This window comes from Phyllostomus hastatus, unplaced genomic scaffold, assembly GCF_019186645.2.
Source record: "Phyllostomus hastatus isolate PE091 unplaced genomic scaffold, TTU_PhHast_1.1 phas_contig_159, whole genome shotgun sequence".
Taxonomy (NCBI): Eukaryota; Metazoa; Chordata; class Mammalia; order Chiroptera; family Phyllostomidae; genus Phyllostomus; species Phyllostomus hastatus.
In genome coordinates, this window is record NW_025333640.1 from 29,031,020 (window position 1) to 29,049,767 (window position 18,748).

At 42.5% G+C, this 18,748-nt stretch overlaps 1 protein-coding gene across 6 annotated transcripts in view; it reads right to left on the bottom strand.

Annotated features, from left to right (window-relative positions):
- Positions 1-613: 613 nt before the first annotated feature.
- The window catches only part of IL15 (interleukin 15), a 60,812-nt gene continuing 42,677 nt past the window's right edge, over positions 614-18,748 (bottom strand). For all 6 annotated transcript variants that reach the window (XM_045831251.1, XM_045831249.1, XM_045831252.1 and 3 more), the window contains 6 exons: positions 10,429-10,527; positions 9,392-9,489; positions 7,891-7,975; positions 6,611-6,655; positions 4,052-4,189; positions 614-1,045 (listed from right to left, as the gene is read on the bottom strand). In XM_045831251.1, coding sequence (XP_045687207.1) covers positions 929-1,045; positions 4,052-4,189; positions 6,611-6,655; positions 7,891-7,975; positions 9,392-9,489; positions 10,429-10,440 — 495 coding nt within the window. In that variant the 5' untranslated portion in view covers positions 10,441-10,527 and the 3' untranslated portion in view covers positions 614-928. The remainder of the gene's footprint in view (positions 1,046-4,051; positions 4,190-6,610; positions 6,656-7,890; positions 7,976-9,391; positions 9,490-10,428; positions 10,528-18,748) is intronic.

Here is an 18,748-nt window from a genome sequence, read left to right on the forward strand (position 1 = left end):
CGCAGCCCGCAAATTTGTGATGAAACAAGAATATTTCATTTGAGGCGTAGTTCACTAAAAGTGAGCTTGCAAATTTTAGACAGCATATTGCAAAAATATATAAGCAATTATTTTATGTCAGAAAGCGTTGGCGCTCACAAATCTAGTAGTTAAGTATACAAATGTGGCCAAAAAAAGTGAAAATAAAGTACCTGCACTTGGGAAAACATGAAATATAAACATCATTGTACTTTAGTATTCCATAGGTAAGTCCACTTCTCAGGGAAGGTTTTATTGCCACCCCCACCTAAGATTTATTGATGTGCGTTATGTGCCAGGCTGTTGGAGATTCTTTCTTTATTAATAGCTCTTTTTACGTCAATAACCGAATGACGGAGGGAAGCCCTGGTTTCACACCTCGCTCCTCCTGTCTCATTGGTAGTCAGCCAACTCTTCCTCTGGGCGCCATACCTGGTGGAGAGGTAAACGCAGGCTGGCAGGCATGGCCGCACACTGGGTGGAACCTACCACCTATGGAACCAGGGCTCCCAGCCCCAGTCATTGTTAAATACTTTGACTGTCATCCTCGAACAAATGTCCCCTTTTTCTTACAAGAAGCAAAACATCAGGGCAATTTCAAAGGATAAAATATGACCACATTTTATTTGACATTTAATACTATGTACATACTACAGATATGTACAATTTCAATAATAAGTTAAACATAAATGAACAAACTATGTCTGTAGGCAGTTCATAGACACCACGTTCCTCAATGCCGTTTTTCTACCTTCGTTTCAAAGAGTTCATCTCACTCGAGGTCCCGATGATGTTCTTGATTTAAAAAAAAAACAAAAACGTGTTTGGGCGGCGTATTGGCCATGCAAAGTGCTCCGTGGCCTCCGAGCAACGGCGAGATGTTTGCAAGCGGTGGAAGCACTGCGGAGGATCATTGCGATGGGGTGTTGATGAACATTTGCACGATGTGCGTGAAACTCCCCAAAAAGTCTTTAACACTTTTTTCCTCCAGCTCCTCACATTCTTTGCATCCAGATTCAGTTACGTTCTGCCAAATGAAAAGAAAGGATGAGAGTGGGGAGTCTGGCATATTTCTCTCCCGGGAATATCAACATCCATTGAACCATATGGTGAGTGAGGTCTTAAGACACGAAAACTTGGGCAAGTTAATAGCCTATTAGGGAGAACCAGGAGATTGGATGTGGGCTTGTTTTTCTTACAATGGGTTGAGGACACTGGAAAGTATGCGGTGTCTATTATTAGACTATGGACTTTCCGCTTAGAGCCCAGGGTTCCGGGTCATCCACCCTAGAATGAAGTCCACGCCTTCCGGCACGGCACACAGGCCTTCCGAGAGCTGTCCCTTACCTGTGTCTTGCACTTCCCTCACTGCCGCACACATTATGCCCTAGAAACCCAGAGCTCGTGCCTTTGCCCCCACGCACAGGCCGTGCCATTAGACGCCGCCCTGCCATCACGTTTCCCTCGGGCTGTCCAACACTTCCTGTTCCAGCTACTGCTACTCACACTCACGATGACTCAGCTGCTGTCTCCACGAGGATCTTTCCTGAACCCGTGAGTTCCTGCGATCAGGCTAAGTGTGCCATTGGGCCACACTCTCACGATCCCCAGGTTAGATTTGCCCTCAAGGCACACATTACACTGAAGGTATGGACGTTTATGCTTTCCATACCACTGTCCTCTAAATTCTTCCAGGAGAGCAAGGCCGTGTATGTTTGCTTCCCTAGCATTCGGCATAGGGCTTTGCATGCGGTATTCACACCATCACGACTGGCTGAATCCAACTACTTAGGTGGAGACCACGAAGTGCTGTAAGCCCAGCACAGTTTTGTGGATAACTAGAATATTCTAAACGTGGCAGCCATAAATACATTTTTTAGGGCTCATCTGAACCAGGAAAAGCTGTACCAGGAAAAATCAAAATTAGATTTTGTATCCATTAAGCATCTGACATTCAGACTCAGCAATATCTATCAAGCACAGATTCTATACCAGGCACTGGTCACATTCTATACAACACTGCCTTATTGGATCCTGAAAATAATCATGTCAGACAGGAGAGCAGAGACATTAAAAGACTCATCACAGCTGGCATGATCAATGAAACTCTCCTCATCCGGGGGCTCTGACTGTGCAGTCCTGGCCGCTCTTCCCTCTCCCTCTCCATGCACCGCCCCGTGCCATGACGTTGAAGGTGACTGTGAGCATTGCGTAAAGGAGTTCACCATTGATACTGTTATGAATTATTAGTAAGACAGAGATAACAGATCACGAGAGTATTTTACGCATGAATATATTCATGTCATAAAGTAAGTCAAGGACCTAGTTTAGGCCAGGCATTGTTCTGAGAGTTGGGTTATAGCCCTGAAAGAAAAATTTGTTAAAGCCTTCCCCTTTGAAGCTGACCCTGTACTAGGGAAAACCAGCAAATATTCACTATGTAAAATGCGTAGTATATCAGGTAGTGGGCATGCTGACATGGACACAGGACTGCAACTGTGTGACATCACTGAGAAGGTGACATTTAAGCAAAGGCTTCAAGAAGCCTGGAAATTTTAGGGGAAAATCCCAGCGTCCAGCCACACTAGCTCAGGGGCCCTGCACCGGGAGTTGGCGCCACCTGAGCACACTTCCCAGAAGTAAGGCTCATACCCTCACGTCTTCACCGAAGGTCAGCTTAGTAGGTGAACCTTCTCTTAAGTAGCATGCCAGCACGTTTGCCAGCCTTCTTTGGGGCCACTGGATTTAGCAAATAACTGACTTAACATTCATTTGCTTATTGATTGGTTTATTTAGGCTTCCTCCCTCTAAAGAGCAGGAACCATCTGTGTTGGGGTTTTTTTTTTTTTCCATTTCTGTTTTCCTTGAAGACCTACAGTGAGGCCCAAAAAGTGTTTGTGAAGTTAGCCCTGGCTGGCGTGGGTCTGTGGATGAAGCACTGAACTGTGAAGCAAAGGGTTGCCGTACTCGTAGGGGGCGTGTGAGAGGCAATCACACAATGATGTTTTTTTCTCCCTCTCTTTTTCCCTCCTTTCTCCTCTCTCTAAAAATAAACAAATGAAGTCTTTAAAAATTATTCGTTGAATTAATGAATTATTATTATGCCTTCTTTGTTTAGAAAACTTCTTTGTATCCACTGTGCTTTGGCCACCAGTGTTTCGCCCTGAAAACCATATCCCTTACACCACGGGGCCTTTGCACGTAGCTGGTCCCCCAGCCTATTGTGGGCGTTCCCAGGACTTGCCCTCCCGGAACCTCGTATTGCTCATGTTGCCTGCCATCGTCTAAATTATTAATAACTAACACTCAAATTATTCATATTTTATTATTACCCTTTTGCAGCATTTAGCCTTTTAGTAGATAAGGAGACGGACTCGGAAGTGAAACTGCCTGGTCCTGAATCCGGCCTCCCCATTTCCCCAGCTGCGTGCACTGGAGCTCTCGGAGCTCAGTGCCTTCTACCTAGCCAACAGTCAAGGGTAACGCTCAGCGCCTTGCACCTAGCCAACAGTCAAGGGTAACGCTCAGCGCCTTGCACCTAGCCAACAGTCAAGGGTAACGCTCAGCGCCTTCTACCTAGCAAACAGTCAAGGGTAACTACCTCCCAGAGTTTTGGTGAGGACTCAGTGGATTGCCGTTCAACCCATGAAGAACTAAGAACGTGTCTGGCACAGCATAACTCTCGATAAATAAGGACTGCTATTATCCACGCCAAACCCTTAATCATGCAGTGAGATTAATGCCTATTCACTGCACCTGGTGATAAACATCGTGAGGTCAGTGACCTGACTGGCTGATCACCGGCGCTGCAGCACCAAGCACGCTCACTGCCTGGCACGCTGCAAGCACACGTTTGTGAATGAATGAGCCAGTGAGCTGTTTAGGATTGTGACGCAGACTCTTCGGAATGCCATTACACTGAAAGGAACTCACTCCCTTTCCCTTGGGAGGGTTCGCTTGCCTTCCAGCTCCTGACTTCTCCCAGTCAAGCCAAAAACATCTGCTGTGACTCTGTGACTATTGGAGAACTCACCCCATCAGAAGGCAAACTGTTGTTTGCTAGCAAGATAAGGTTATCTATCGCTTGTCTAATATCCTTATTGTTCGTCTCCTGAAAGATAACGCGTAACTCCAAGAGAAAGCACTTCATTGCCGTGACTTTGCAACTGGGCTGAAAAGAGAGTTACAGAGAACCACTTTGAAAAATGAATTATTTTCCCAGTACCCATTTTCACATAGATTTTCACATTAAAAAGTGACTCCAAATATTTTTAAAGAAACACAACACCCCTAAAAAGTTTTACATAGAAAGCAGTTTTTGTTTTTTTTTTTAGCCTTTGAAATCGAAACCAAAACAAACTGAAAACAGCAATCAAGAAGGATGGTCATATGTGCAGTAGAAAAAAACATGAAACTCGAAAACGTGGAAATCATAGGCGACCTTTACTTACTGAGCACATCTCGTCTGTGTAAAAGGGTAATGATCCTGGCCTCAGACTTAGAAAACACTAATACTGATAGTGGGAGAATTTCTAGAGTCAGGTTGTGCTGTTAACACGTTAAACAGCAGTAACTGCCAATCATGTTACACCTGCAAGTTCCAAAGTTCCAGAGGCAGGTGTGATTCCAAGAAATGTGTTAGAAAAAATCAGAGCAGGAGTACTACCTGGTGGTTGGCCAGATCAGAAGCTTCCCTTCCAGGTACCACAAAAATACATTTTCCACAAGGGTTAACCTCAACAAAAGCCTAAGCTGAAAGGAAAGGCGCATTTCATGACCATCTGGGCATTCACCCACCCGTGCCTCGCTTGAGTTTGTGTTCTGCACACCTGGCACAGTGCAGCTCCCTGCGGGCACTGAGCGTGTGCCTGCTGCAGGGGGATGAAAGAAGGAGCACGCTCCTGCGCCCTGTGCCCCTACCCAGCAATCCAGCAGCCCCTCCTCTGGCTGTGGTTTCGCTTTCCGTGGTTCCAGTTACCTGTGCTCAACCACAGTCTGAAAATATTAAATGGAAAATTCCAGGAACAATTCACAGGGCATGGCTCTCTGACCCTCCTGATGCATTGCCAGAAGGTCAACAGTAGCATACCACTGTGTTACAGTGGCTACACCTTTCACCCACTTGATCTGATCACATGGGCACATCTCACACCATCACGAGGAGTGTGAGGACAGTGCAATAAGGTATTTTGAAAGAGACCAGTATATTGTTGTAATTGTTCTGTTTTGTTGTCACTTGTTTGTTGTTCATCTCTTACTGGGCCTAATTTATAAAATAACTTTCTCATGTGTATTTAGGTATGCATGGGGAAAAAAACATAGTATATACAGAGGTCAGTACTATCCATGGTTTCAAGGATCCACTGGGGTTCTTGAAATGTACCTTATCCCCTATGGTTAAAGGGGGACTAATGCATTCCTTTTTCCCCACAGCAGCTACTCAGGAGCAAACGGGCAAACACTATCACCAAGTTGATAATAAAAGAAATAATAAATAAAAGAAAATCATAAAGTAAATAATAAATCTGAGGTTCAGAAACGTGTAGTAACTTCCAAGGTAATACAGCTAAGAAGTGGCTGAGTCAGGATTTAAATCTCAATTTCAATCTCAGCTTCTTTCTACAACCCATGAGTTGCTAGGTTATCTTCTATGCAAAAAAAAAAAAAAAAGCAATCTCGGGATGCTGAGTGTTGGTGGCTGACTGCTTTCTACTTATAAAAAATGCAAAGAAAAATAGAAAGCACACTGAAGCCAAAGGAGGGAGGCAATTTCCGTGTGTGCAGCACCAATCCCAAGTGGTCGGTGAACGTCTGTTCTTCCTAGAGTCTGGCTGTGGCTGCCTTCCAATGTTTAGAAAGTCCTTCTCTTTCTGGGATGTTCTAACTGAGGGACAGCACAGAGGACTCCCTGTTCCAAATGTACGTAACAGGGAGTTCGTGTGCAAGAGGTGAGAAAGTCAGGAATTTGTTTCTTGAGTTTTAGCAACCAGCTCAGAGGCGAAGGACCAGCAACATGACGGAATTCGTACGCGGCTTCCACAATGCCAGTGTATTCATGTCACAAGTTCAAGATTAGTTTGGAATTGGATAGGTTTTCTGGATTGTGCATGTTTCTCTTCTCACAGGCAGAGTGAACAGCCAGAGCCCTTTTCTGACAATTGTGAAGACTCATGCCAAGTGCGGACTATAAATGCAGGTGAGCAGTTTGTAGAAAGCATGGTTAAAGATGGTAATAAACTACCGCCCTGGAAACTACTGACATTTCGGATAATTTTAAATGGAATCAGTTAACATGATTCTTGCATTTAAGTGCATCGGGATCCAATTGCATCCCCAAATTATATAACGTATTTTCTTTGACCTTAACGGAAAAGGCTTTTATATACTTTGTAAAAATAGTACCTGGGTACCTCTTTGTCCCCAAATCACATAATCTCAACAATTACTTACAAAGATTCATTGATCATATGTTATAAGAACACACTAAATTTTACATTTTAAAACTATACATATTTCAGTAAATTTATAAACATATACTTCTTAGACTTTCAAAACTGGAAAATACAGCAATTTTGGAAAAAACTATACTCACATGGGCATCACTTTCAGTATACAGAGTGGCATCAATGTGTATAGACTACAAGAGAACAAAATTAGCAAATGTGAAACACTATGCGTTATTTTAGATACGAGAACAACCCACTGACAATATTAAATTAAGCTTTTAAAATTAAATTCTTTGAGATGATTTCAGATTCATGTGCAATTGTGAGAGAAATTACAGACAGCCCCTTCACCATTTTCCCCCAATCCTGCATCGCCAAGCACAAAAATTACAACCGGAAAATTACATGTTACAATCCACCCGCCTTATTCAAATCTCACCAGTTTTATGCCCACTGAAGTGTGTGTGTGTGTGTGTGTGTGTGTGTGTGAAGTTTTATGCAGATTTATCAGTGGTTCTACATTTCAGTTATTTTATTTTTTCTTTTCTGTAATTTCCATTTGGTCCCTTTTACATATTGTATTGCTCAGCTACGACTTTCTGATTTCTTCGGTTGTTTCAAGGCTGTTTGCAGTTCCCTGTGCGTGCATTTTTGTAGTGGCTACATTAGAATCTCTGTCTAATAATTCCAAAAATCCAAATCCACGTCGGCTTTAGAGTCTGCTGATCTCTCCTCATTCCGGTTGTGATTGTCCTGCTTCTCTATACAAGGTTGCAGTCCAGTATTTGGGCTGTTGCATTAGGAGACCCTGGGCCTATCCAAGTCTTCTACGGCAGCCTGCAGCCACCCTGATTAGGTGTGGCACTCAGGTTCTGACGTGCGCCTCTAGGGACAGTTCAGTCTGCAGGATTTCTGTGGTGCCAGCGTGGAAGGGTGGCTCACTTCCTGCCCCTGGGACTCCCCTGGGCACTGTCCCGTCACCCACAGGGGTAGAAGACACTTCCTTAAACACAGTTGTCAGTGGCTCCTAGTCTCTGTCTCCGGCCCCCTGTAGGTTCTTCCAGGCCAGTGGGGGGCTGGGGTGGACAGGGGATCTGGAGCCCACAGGTCAGCGAGCCTTTCCCTGGGTCAGCCTGTTCCCCTTGCAAGTGCCAGAAGGTGTCTGGTTTCTGGAGCACAAGCAGTGAATCTCTGGTGTGTGGTGACAAGCTCTTTGAGCTGGGTCACTTATAAACCGAGCTGAAACATGACTGGGACCTGAAAACTGTGAGTAAAAGGTTTCCCTTGAGGCTTTACAAGGCTCACAGGCTTTTACAAAAGTGTTATTGTTTCCAGTGAGATTGCATTAGGACTGACATTCAAACGCAGGAAAAGCCACACACCGCAGCAATGACACCAGACTGTTCATGGGAACGTAAGTACTTACTTGAATAAGATTTTTAATTGCGTTTAAATCACTCATTACATCATTCCAGTTTGCCTCTGTTTTAGGAAGACTCGCACTGGTACAGCTGAAAGCAAAACCAAGAAGGACAGTATTTTGAATGAACGTAATACTATCTTGATGAATACGAAAGGCAAAAGAGCAAGCCGGCATTTTTTATTCTGAGAGGCGAAAAGATGAGTGTAACCCTTGCCTTTGTGTGATCAACAGTCTTGTCGGTGAACGGAAACAGCAGTCACACGGGACAACCTTGACACTTGAAGCTAACTCGGGGACAGAGCAGCCCTGATGAGAGAAACGCCTAATTTGAAGGGATAACTTATAAAACTGGGTGCACTTTCTTACAATGAAATAAAAATAGTACCTGGTGTGCGGTAGTGCTCACTAAATGCTTTTGAATGAATTACTAATTTTCTTTCGGTAGAAGTCCCATCGGACTCTTAAGTCTAATATACAGGTAAAAATCCTAAAATAAGCAATAACCAATCTCATAGGATGGTTTTGATTCTAAACGTTCTTCGCTGTGGATTAGCCGTGCCCCTTGCATGCTGCTCACATGAGCGCTCTGAGTGCAGCAGCCTTGCCCATGAACATTACAGGCGTTAGCCCGGTCTAGGGGGATGTACTTACTCATCCACTTACTCCTCCTGGTAGAACAGAAATTTAATATCTGGACAAAAGACACATACACGGACCAAGTGACTAGGGAATGATTCTTCAAGTTTTCATGAAAAATAACTGGGCCCTGATGGATATTTACAGAAGCACGAGAACCAACGCTAATCTTTCTTGCAAGGAAGATTTATCTGCACGAAGCTATGGTCCCCCACTCCGTGGAGTAAAAAAGAAAACTGAACTTGCACTGAATCAGGTTACAGAACTATGGGTTGGGTTCTTAGGCCAAGCACGGCAGTGTGCCAGCTTCATCTTAGAAAAAAGAAACGAGTTAATAGGCGTGGAAAATATGAATGCTTATTAGGAGGAAAAATGAAAGGTCTAAAGAAAGAAAGAAATGCTTCCAAATGAACTAGGATAGGACTCCAAGGATAGAAGAAGTCAGTGCCGAGAAATAGATTGAAAAAATAACATGAGTGAGCCTTAACTATGTTTTTTTTTTACTGCAATGAAAATCATGCAGGTTATTAATAAGGAAGGTACTTCTAGGTATAGTCACGTACACCAAGGTGTATTTTTTATTTGAGTGAAAATCAGGTAGGATATTAATCAGGCATGCACTTCTACATGTAGCTGTAGACCAGGAGGCCCACCTCATCCGTGGGATGTTAACACTCCTTTCTGCACTGCTGGAACACGGAAACGCTCAGCGTTCGCCACACCTCCTCCGAGTCTGCATAGTCTGCCCTCTACCGCACCCCCAAAACTGACTGCAAACTGAACGCACACCAATTCAACAGAGAAAATATGGAAGAAAAACGGCCAAGGCTGTTAGCATGATGGTATTTATGCCTAAAGATAAACTTACCCCAGAATAAAGATATGAATGCCGGCCTCAGTTAAAAAATGGCTGTTCAGGAGTAAACACAAATAGCACTGGATGGACGTACTTCTCAAACGTGGTTTCTGAAAGACAGAACCATAGGGAAAATGGTTACATCTTCTGGGTATGAAGTGATATTTAAATGAATGGTTTATCATTTCTTTAGATTGAAATTTAAAAATTAATGCTCCTTATCAGAATTAATAAAACTGGACTGTATCTATTTTGCTCCCTCCCCTCCAGCTCTTTTGTCTGTGGGCAACATTTTTAAATACATTTTTAATACACATTGATTTTAAGAAAATTTACATATTTACTAATCATACCACTATTTTTTCCATTATCCTTAATCTCCCTCTTCTTTTCATTTTTAATAGTTCAACATATTTTATGCAGTGCAGATTTTAACATAAATTATTAATATAGGTTTATAGTTCTATAGCAATTTCATGTAACTATATGAAAATTAATTATGAATTACTGTCATCTAGAGAAAAATTGGATAGAAAGGGAGCCAACTGAAGACACTCTATACTATCACAACAGCCACCATATGTTTCTTAGTGATTTAGAAATATCACTTATCTCAGGGCTCCCCAGAGTTTTGATACTTTTGTCTGCCTCCTCCCTGTTGCCGAAGCAGTAGCATTTCAGATAGCAGTGTGGGCTGTCACCTGAACCACTAAAAATCTGTGATTCCTTCACTTTATGCCTAAAGGACAAGGAACAAGCAGACCTTGTCCTCAAAGACTGCGCATGGCACTGAGGAGCTAGGAGTTTAAAGAACAACAGGGCAAGATACCAGAAATAATACATTTACAGGACATGAAGAGCCAACCTACCAAGGTGGTTCATAGAGTTTAAATATTTATTATATTTACTTCCCAGATAAGGACAATCCAGGTGTGAATGGGCTTTTGTTATATCCAAGGATCTTTAGAGAAGAGTCACATTATAAAGTAGCTGAGATTTAAGTGACATCTGAGGAAATCCATACACTACCTTTATCTAAGTATTCTTACCGAAATTCTCATTACTCAATTCCCGGGTGAATCCTTACACATTGAAGAAGAGCTGGCTACGACGATGGGTTCCCAGAAGCCGTCCATCCAGAAAACTTCCTACAACACAAGCCAGGGGGAAAGGGCGATGCATTAAAAACACAAGTGACCCTAGCAGGGGTTGGGAGGAGAAAGGGAAGGCAGTCAGTATTTACTGGGCACCGACTTTTTCATGGGCACCCAACAGTCACTGAACAAGTGCACCACATTCAATCCCCTCCGCAGTCCTGCGGGGTAGGTTCGGCGGCACTTGGTCAGCTGCCCACCTGCACAGCAAGTATACGGCCGCCAGGGTTTGAGACCAGGTCTGATTATAAAGCCCAATCCCTTCCCGCTATATTTGGGTCCTAAACTAGCAAATTCTACAGTCATTAGTGGAAAATAGAAGCAACCAAATACCTGGCTTCCTAGAAACTTCTGATCGTTTAATTTCCAACAGAAGGAGCCACTTCTACAGAAACGAGTAGAGGTTTTCAGTCTTTGAAATTGTGAAACAGAAAACCTCAGGCCCCAAATATCATCATTTGTGCTCAAGGCCATGATAACAAACTTGGACTTAACACCCGACTCCATTTCTGTTTCAAACTCTTCCAGACATCAGGCATATCGTCTTAGTCAACCGGTGTGACATTTTCTGGGCGACAAGGAGGTAACTGTCGTGTGGGGCCTCTGCACCTTCCACAGAAAAAAAGAGCCAGGCTGCCTTCCTTCCACCGAAAACGGAGGGCCTGGTCTAAACGCACCCTTGCTCTTCTGCCCCCCGACGGGATGCTGCCCAGCTGATGAATCACTTAATAAGGCCAAGTAGAGCTTCACGCTGACTCGGTTGCATTTTGTTCTTTAACAAAATAAGTCACTGTTAACTGAATCGTCACTTGAGAATTTTATAAGTAACAAGATTATATTTTTCTCACTCAAAGAGGTGGAGAATAGGATACACTTTTCCCTCTCCAGCGTCATTTTATTAAAAAATTAAAACCCAAAACATATAGAATATAAACAATGATTTTTTTCTCTCATTTTATGTATTCGTGGACTGCCCCCACAGCAAAAATCAAAAGCTACTGCATTCCTTGACATATTTACTGCAATTAAATTCTGTAAACTCAAATAAATCATTTTATTTTTCAGATGTTTCAGAAATATAAAAATAATTGCTCGTAAAGCATGTAACTTTTAACTGGAAAAATCAGCACTTATCTAGGCATTAAGCAAGATACTATAGAAGTATATCCAGCACGACTCTTTTTCCCCATCATATTAAATCTAACCCTTCTGTTACCTATGATAGAAGTCATCCATCAAGTGGTTTCATTAAAGCATATTCTTCTTTTTACTCCCATAACAGTTGTCTGTCTATATTACCTCAGAGCTACAAAAATGTGTTTAATAGAAGTTCAAAATTATCTTTGTTATTTCACCCAAGATCTCTTAAATCCCCTGCCTCCTTTTTAGTTGTGGTATCCCAAACTCCGTGTTGTTCAGAAACAGTATTTATCACCATGTGACTGAGCAGTACTGAGGGCTGCTCAGTACTGCAGTACTGAGTACTGAGTACTGAGGGTGTTAACAAGGCCTTGGGAAGCTGCTGGAGTGAACGAATGAACGACGGCGTTCCCAGAGCCGGGTTTCTGCAGCAGCGTGAGTCTCAGACACGCGGGTGCTCAGTCCTCACCCACGTCACAGCGCACCTGCACTCCCTGCTCCGCTCCCTCCAGCCCGTGCGTGCCAAGGACGACTGAGGCCCTTCGCCAGAATGCTGACGACGTGGAGGCCAGTGCGGCCAAAAAGGAAACTTTTACAGCTCATCATGTGGTCAAAGAACTGGGGTAGTTTTCTGGGCTGACAGTGAAGAGTCAGGATTTTGCAGCAGGTTTGGGAGCCTTCGCCCTGACGCTTCCTTCCTGTGGAATCTTCCTGTGGAATGATTTTACTAAAAGTGTGTGTGTGTGTGTGTGTGTGTGTGTGTGTGTGATCCATGCTGGTCAAAAACACCTGAAAAGGAAAACTATTCTACTCCTTTCTCTTTGGCCAGGACTCACTGTACACTATTAATAAAATCACTATCATGGCAGTGATATTAATTAGACTAAGTATTGCTTACCTAGTGCTTTCAGGTTTACAAAATTATTTCGTGTACATTATCAAGTTCTATCCTGACAATATCGTTATGTGAGAGATATCACTCTTATTTTATTGTGAAGAACTTGAGGTTCTGAGGGGTTAAGTGGTTTGCTTCAGGTAAAAGTTGTACATGTAGCCATAAAAAAATTTATCTCATGATCCAGGTTGGGCAAAGGGAGGGGGAAACAAGGAATTTCAAGTCCTGTGGTTGAGAAGCGGAGGCCCCTGACTGTAGGAAGTACCCAGCCCACCCCGCCCATCCCAGGCGAAAAATAAAAATCCACTGCTCTCTGGGAGTTTAAAAACGAGACTTTGAAACTGTTCTGATGCAAAACAGAACTCGAGCTCTTCCACGTGCATTATCTCATTTGACTCTCACCTCAACTCTGTCGGAGAGGAACGGCTGACAACAGGGGAATCACTTTATGAGAGGCAAATACAGGGATGGAATACACTGTCCCCTCCCTGCTCTGAGATACTTCTGGAGAACTGCAGGAGCAGCACTTAACCCTGACACACGAATGGCATGTGGTCATAAAATGCCCTCACGATCAGCATCTCTGGTCTGGCCTTCATTCACCTGGACGCCTGCATCTTGGAATAAAAAAGACTGCCTCTCAGCCCGACCCTCAGAGAGTTCACAGAGTTCAAACAGGGATTTTTTGGAATTCCGTGACTGGGGCCGCTGCAGGTGCTGGCTGGCCCGAAGACCTGGTGCTGACCAGCACTGCTAGCCTAGCAGGATGTCACTGCCCAGGGGTCACACATCTGGAAGAGTGGACAGGCACATTAACACACAGTGACTTGTGAAAAGAACTGTAAATATGTTCTATGCTACGCCAATACTGTATTTTATCCCAGTGAGAAAACATAACCTAGCACACGGCTATTTTGTTTTACTCCATGTAATTATTTACTTGCCTAGTCACACATGTAATATAAATTTTAATAGACTTAGCAACTAAAGAAGAGTTATGAGTATTGGTTTGTGCAGTAATGCCATTTATCTATTCACTCAAAAACACTACAAATAAGGGCAAACCAAGGTTGAGTGTGGAATAGAAAGAAAGAGAACACAGCTGTCCTTGATCAGGAGGGAGGTCGACGTGGTGCTGTACGTTCCTGACTATTGCTTTGCTTTTCTCAGTTCATTAAGACTAGATGCCATCAGCAGAGAGGGAGGATGAGGAGGAGGTGTTAGGGGTTGGGGACAGAAAAGAATGAAAGAAATAGCCATCCAGGTAAGAAGGAGAATGAACTAATATAAGTATGGGATGACAGCCATGCCTCCTGGAAGTCCACGGTCATGAATGGCCAGAAAGTAAGGCTGGTCGGCATGCCCGTGTGTGTTTCCTCCAGCCACACTAAGCTGCAAGGAGTAGGCTGGCTGGAAATAGGTAGAAAACTTCCTCATGGTGGTGTGTGCCTGCAGGGGCAAGCAAGAGACAGGCAGGGGATTGTAGAGTATATGTCAGGGAGCCTAAGGGAGCTATATCCAGGGAATTTTATTTTCTTTTTATTATAAAACTTCATGGAGAAAGTGGTACTGGAATCACACCTCAAAGGAGGGCAGGTTTTAGAGTTGAGTAGAAGGCAGTAACATTCGAGGCGGAGGAAAGAGCCTGAGCAAGAACACACAGGGACAAGCACAGGGTGTATTCAGGGAGAAGTGCTGAGTCATTTGATAACAGCAGGGAAGCAGTAGCAGGTCAGAGGGGACAAAACAGTGGCCATTGTGGAAAGCAGGAGTTGGTAAGCACTTTCTCCAAAGAGCCAGATAGTAGTACAGCAGGCTACATAGGTCTTGCAGGGTCTGTCATGACGACATAACGCTGCCGTTACCGTGAGAACACAGCCTTGGACAATGCACGAACGGACGGGGCTGGCGGTGTGCCAACATGAGTTCATTGGTCAGAACAAACATTCAGTGAATTTGACCCTCAGTTCATAGTTTGTGGACCCATGACGCCCAAGGACCGGTTAATCAGTCTCATCCGAGTACAGCTGAGAAACTGGTATCTTTAAAGTCTCAAATGTTCCTGTCATTAAGGAACTAGCATTTTGCAGTAATTGCTTTCAATTGGCACCCATATTATGAAAATGTCAAATATAAAGTTCCACGAAACAATCTGTGTTCATGATGAACTATGTTACCATGGTTCCTACCATGATTTTTTACAATTAATTCATACAAATATAATATCTAAAGTTGGTGCTTACTGTTCTTATAAGTCCATACAACATGTTTAATAGGGACTATAAATCTCAGTTTATTGAAACAACAAACATAAGTGACTAGGTGGGATATTCCTGTTTAACAAATACTGTTTTGTACAAAGTTTATAAAATATATGCATTTTAAACACATATTTTTACTATTTTATTTAATATATTTTATCGAATATGCTGTTACAGCTGTCACAATTTTCCCCCTTTGCTCCCCTCTGCCTGTTACCCCCCTTCCCTCCAGTAATTCCCCCCTTAGTTCACGTCCATGGTTTGTGCATGTAAGTTCCTTGGCTACTCCATTTCCTATACTGTTCTCAATATCCCCCTGTCTATTCTGTACCTACACATTATACTTCTTAATCCCTGTACCTTTTCCCCTGTACTCCCCCTTCCTGCTCCCAGTGGATAACACTCCAAATGATCTCTGTATCTATGATTCTATTCCTGTTCTAGTTGTTTGCTTAGTTTGTTTTTTTAGATTCAGTTGTTGATAGTTGTGAATTTGTTGCCTTCACAGTCTTGATGTTCTTTTTCTTAAATAAGTCTGTTTAACATATCATGTAATAATGGCTTAGTGATGATGAACTCCTTTAGCTTTACCTTGTGTGGGAAGCATTTTATCTGCCTTTCTGTTCTAAATGATAGCTTTGCTGGACAGAGTAATGTAGGTTGCAGGTCTTTGCTTTTCATCACTTTCAATATTTCCTCACAGTCCCGTCTTGCCCACAAAGTCTTTGGAGAAATCAGCTGACAGTCTTATGGGAACTCCTTTGTAGGTAACTCTCTGCTTTTCTCTTGCTGCTTTTAAGACTCTCTCTTTATCTTTAACCTTTGGCATTTTAATTATGATGTGTCTTGGTGTGTTCCTCTTTCAGTACAACTTGTTTGAGACTCTCTGTGCTTTCTGGACAATATGTCTGTTTCCTTTGCCAAATTAGGGAAGTTTTCTTTCATTGTTTTTTCAAATAAGTTTTTAATTTCTTGCTTTTCTTCTTCTCCTTCTGCCACCCCTATGATGCAGATGTTCATATGTTAAAAGTTGTCCCAAATGTTCCTAAAGCTATCCTCAGTTTTTTTAATTCCTTTTTCCTCCTGCTGTCCTCCTGAGTGCTTTTTCCTTCCTTGTGTTCTAAATCATTTGTCTGATTCTTGGCTTCATCCTTTCCACTATTGGTTTCCTGTAGATTTTTCTTTATTTCACTTAGTGTAACCTTCATTTCTCTTCTTATGTTTTCACCATACTCAGTGAGTTCTTTGAGCATCCTGATCACCAGTGTTTTGAACTCCGTCTGATAGGTTGGTTATCTCTGTTTTGTTTAGTTCTTTTTCTAAACCACAGGTTTGTCTGCTCTTTATTTGGGCCATATTTCTTTGTCTCCTCAATTTGGCAGCCTCCCTGTGTCTGTTTCTGTGTATTATGCAGAGCTGCTTTGATTCCCTATAAAAGGCACCTATAAATTGTGTGGGGTGGAGCCTTGGGTAATAGCCAGAGTGGGGCAACATGCTTCACCTCTTTGTGGCTATGTGTAGGAGGAGGCTAAGAGAAGGGTCGATGCCACTGCCTGGCTTCTGGACGTATGCCCTACACTCACCCCATTTCCAGTCACTTCACCCACTTCCTGTCTATGACTGGTGCTCTTCCAGCTTTTGCCCTGGTGGCGATTCCCAGAGTGGGTGGGTTTGCATATATTCTAAGTCTGTGTGGGCCCTTTAAATAAACCCTCCTGAAAATCTGGCAGTTTCTTTCTCCATCCCAAACTTCAGTGGATTTTACAGCCAGCAGTTATGTGGATTTATTTTCCTGAAGCTGGGACCCAGGGCTGTGCAGTCTGGCCTGGGGCTGGGGTTCACTCACTCCCAAGGTACCCCTCCTGATTTTTATCCACCACCTGTGAATGTGGGGCTGCCCACTCTGCCACCACCACTGCCGCCTCTTCATGGAACAAGGGTCTCTACAACTCCACCCCTCCTGCCTGTCTGAATGAATGTGGCTTCTTTAAATCCTTAGTTGCTGGACTTCCATAGAGCTCAATATTCTGATAGTTCTGGCCGTTACTGTATCTTTGCCATGCGTAATGCACATCTTTTTTGCCCAAATTTTTGAGGGAAAAATAAAGATGCTCAATATACATGGGTAGTACTAATTTGTTACTGGTACATAATATTTCTCATAATTTGTATCTGTTTTTGTGTTTTGTAATTACTTGTCACATAAAATTTCTTGTACCATAACACATTCAAAAATAGATGCTGAAACTCCTTAATAATACAAGAAAAACAAGCATCTAAATACAAATCAATAAATAATTGAATTAAAAAAATTAAAACAAAAGATTTTTTCCCTGAAAGTTTGGGCCAAAAATGTGGGTGCAAATTACACATAGCAAAATATGATGTTTGTTTTGAGGTCTGGCTATAGTTCTCTCTGTGGTTGTATGAGGAGGTGATGAGTGTCTACCTATGCCTCCACCTTGACTGGAAGTCTACAGCAATAAAATACATATTTTTAATAAAACATTTAAGTTCTTGGGAATGCTTAAAACAATACCAATTGCTCAATTATATTGAAATGCTTCCAAAGCAAATTGTAAGCATTTAAATGTCTATACCGCCAAGAGCAAAGGCCATGACAAAACTTGGATGCCTTACCCTGACTAGTCAAAAAACATTAAATAGATGGTATTATAAAGGGTGAAGGTTGAAACACCTCAGGAAGTTTGTCATATAAGATAGACAATGAAGATGCATATGTATAACTAGAGGACGTCTTGCTGATCATAGTTCTATGCAGCAATGTGTTCCCATGTTTGTTTGTTTGTTTTTTTATCGTTAGGTACAAACATTCCTGAAAAGGTTTTGTGTGGTTTTGGGAAACGCTAGTGAGCACAATTCTCTACGGCAGGTTGTGTGGACAGCTTCCCCAGGGCAGCACCGCTGTGGTGCTGAGCCTGCTGCTGTCCAGGAACAGCCCACTCCCAAAGCGCTGCCTTCAAAAGACTTGGGAAAGCTGAAGAAGTTCCTTCCAACCATAGTATTTACAAAATGACAAAGAGCTGAAGATTATGAGATAGGTTTAGAGATTCCAACATAGTCCTGAAAAGGAACTCCCGAAAGAGCAAAGAGAACAGAGAGGGGGAAATCATCACAGAAATGATTTTAAAAAATTCGTAAAGGTGGAATAAAGCACTAGCTGTCACACTGAAGGGAAATAAAGGGATACAAGGGAAATAAATGAATACAAACCATGGTAGTTTCTAAATAAATGTCTTAATCCCCAGAGAAAACCATGTCGATAGCGCCCACGGAGAGAACGTAAGTACTCAAGGACAAGAATCAGGATGAATCCGACCATGGCGCTGACATTCGATAGAACAAATCTTCAGAGTCCAAGGGGACATGAACTTAAACCTAGAAAGCTGTTAGTATCAGAGAATGAAGGCAAAGAGCATTCTTTCATAACAGACCTTAGAAAATGTAGGCTCCACAGAACGTCTGTGAAAAAATTATGTGAAAATGCGTTCCAGGAAAAAAAAAATGTTATAAAAAAAAAGAAAAAATGTGATAATTAAGGAAGTACAGGACATAAAGTGATTTAACATTTATATTTGGGTCTAAATAACTAATAACAATATTTTTAAGTACCATTTTTTACCTCATTCATTCATTTATTTTTTCAAAAATGTGAGATTTTTGTGGTGAGAAACTGTTTACCTTGTTCAGTCCTATAGCTCCAATGCATGAAAGCATCCATGATACATAATAAGTATGTATGACATGTTCGTTGGATTTGATTTTTAACTTGTTGACAACTACCCTGTCCCCATTCTCACAACTTTCGGCCTCTTCGCTGCACTTGTCTCCCTACCCAGTGGGTATCCCCATCAGTCCCTGAAATTGGCCCTAAACAGCACCCTAAATTTCCCCCACA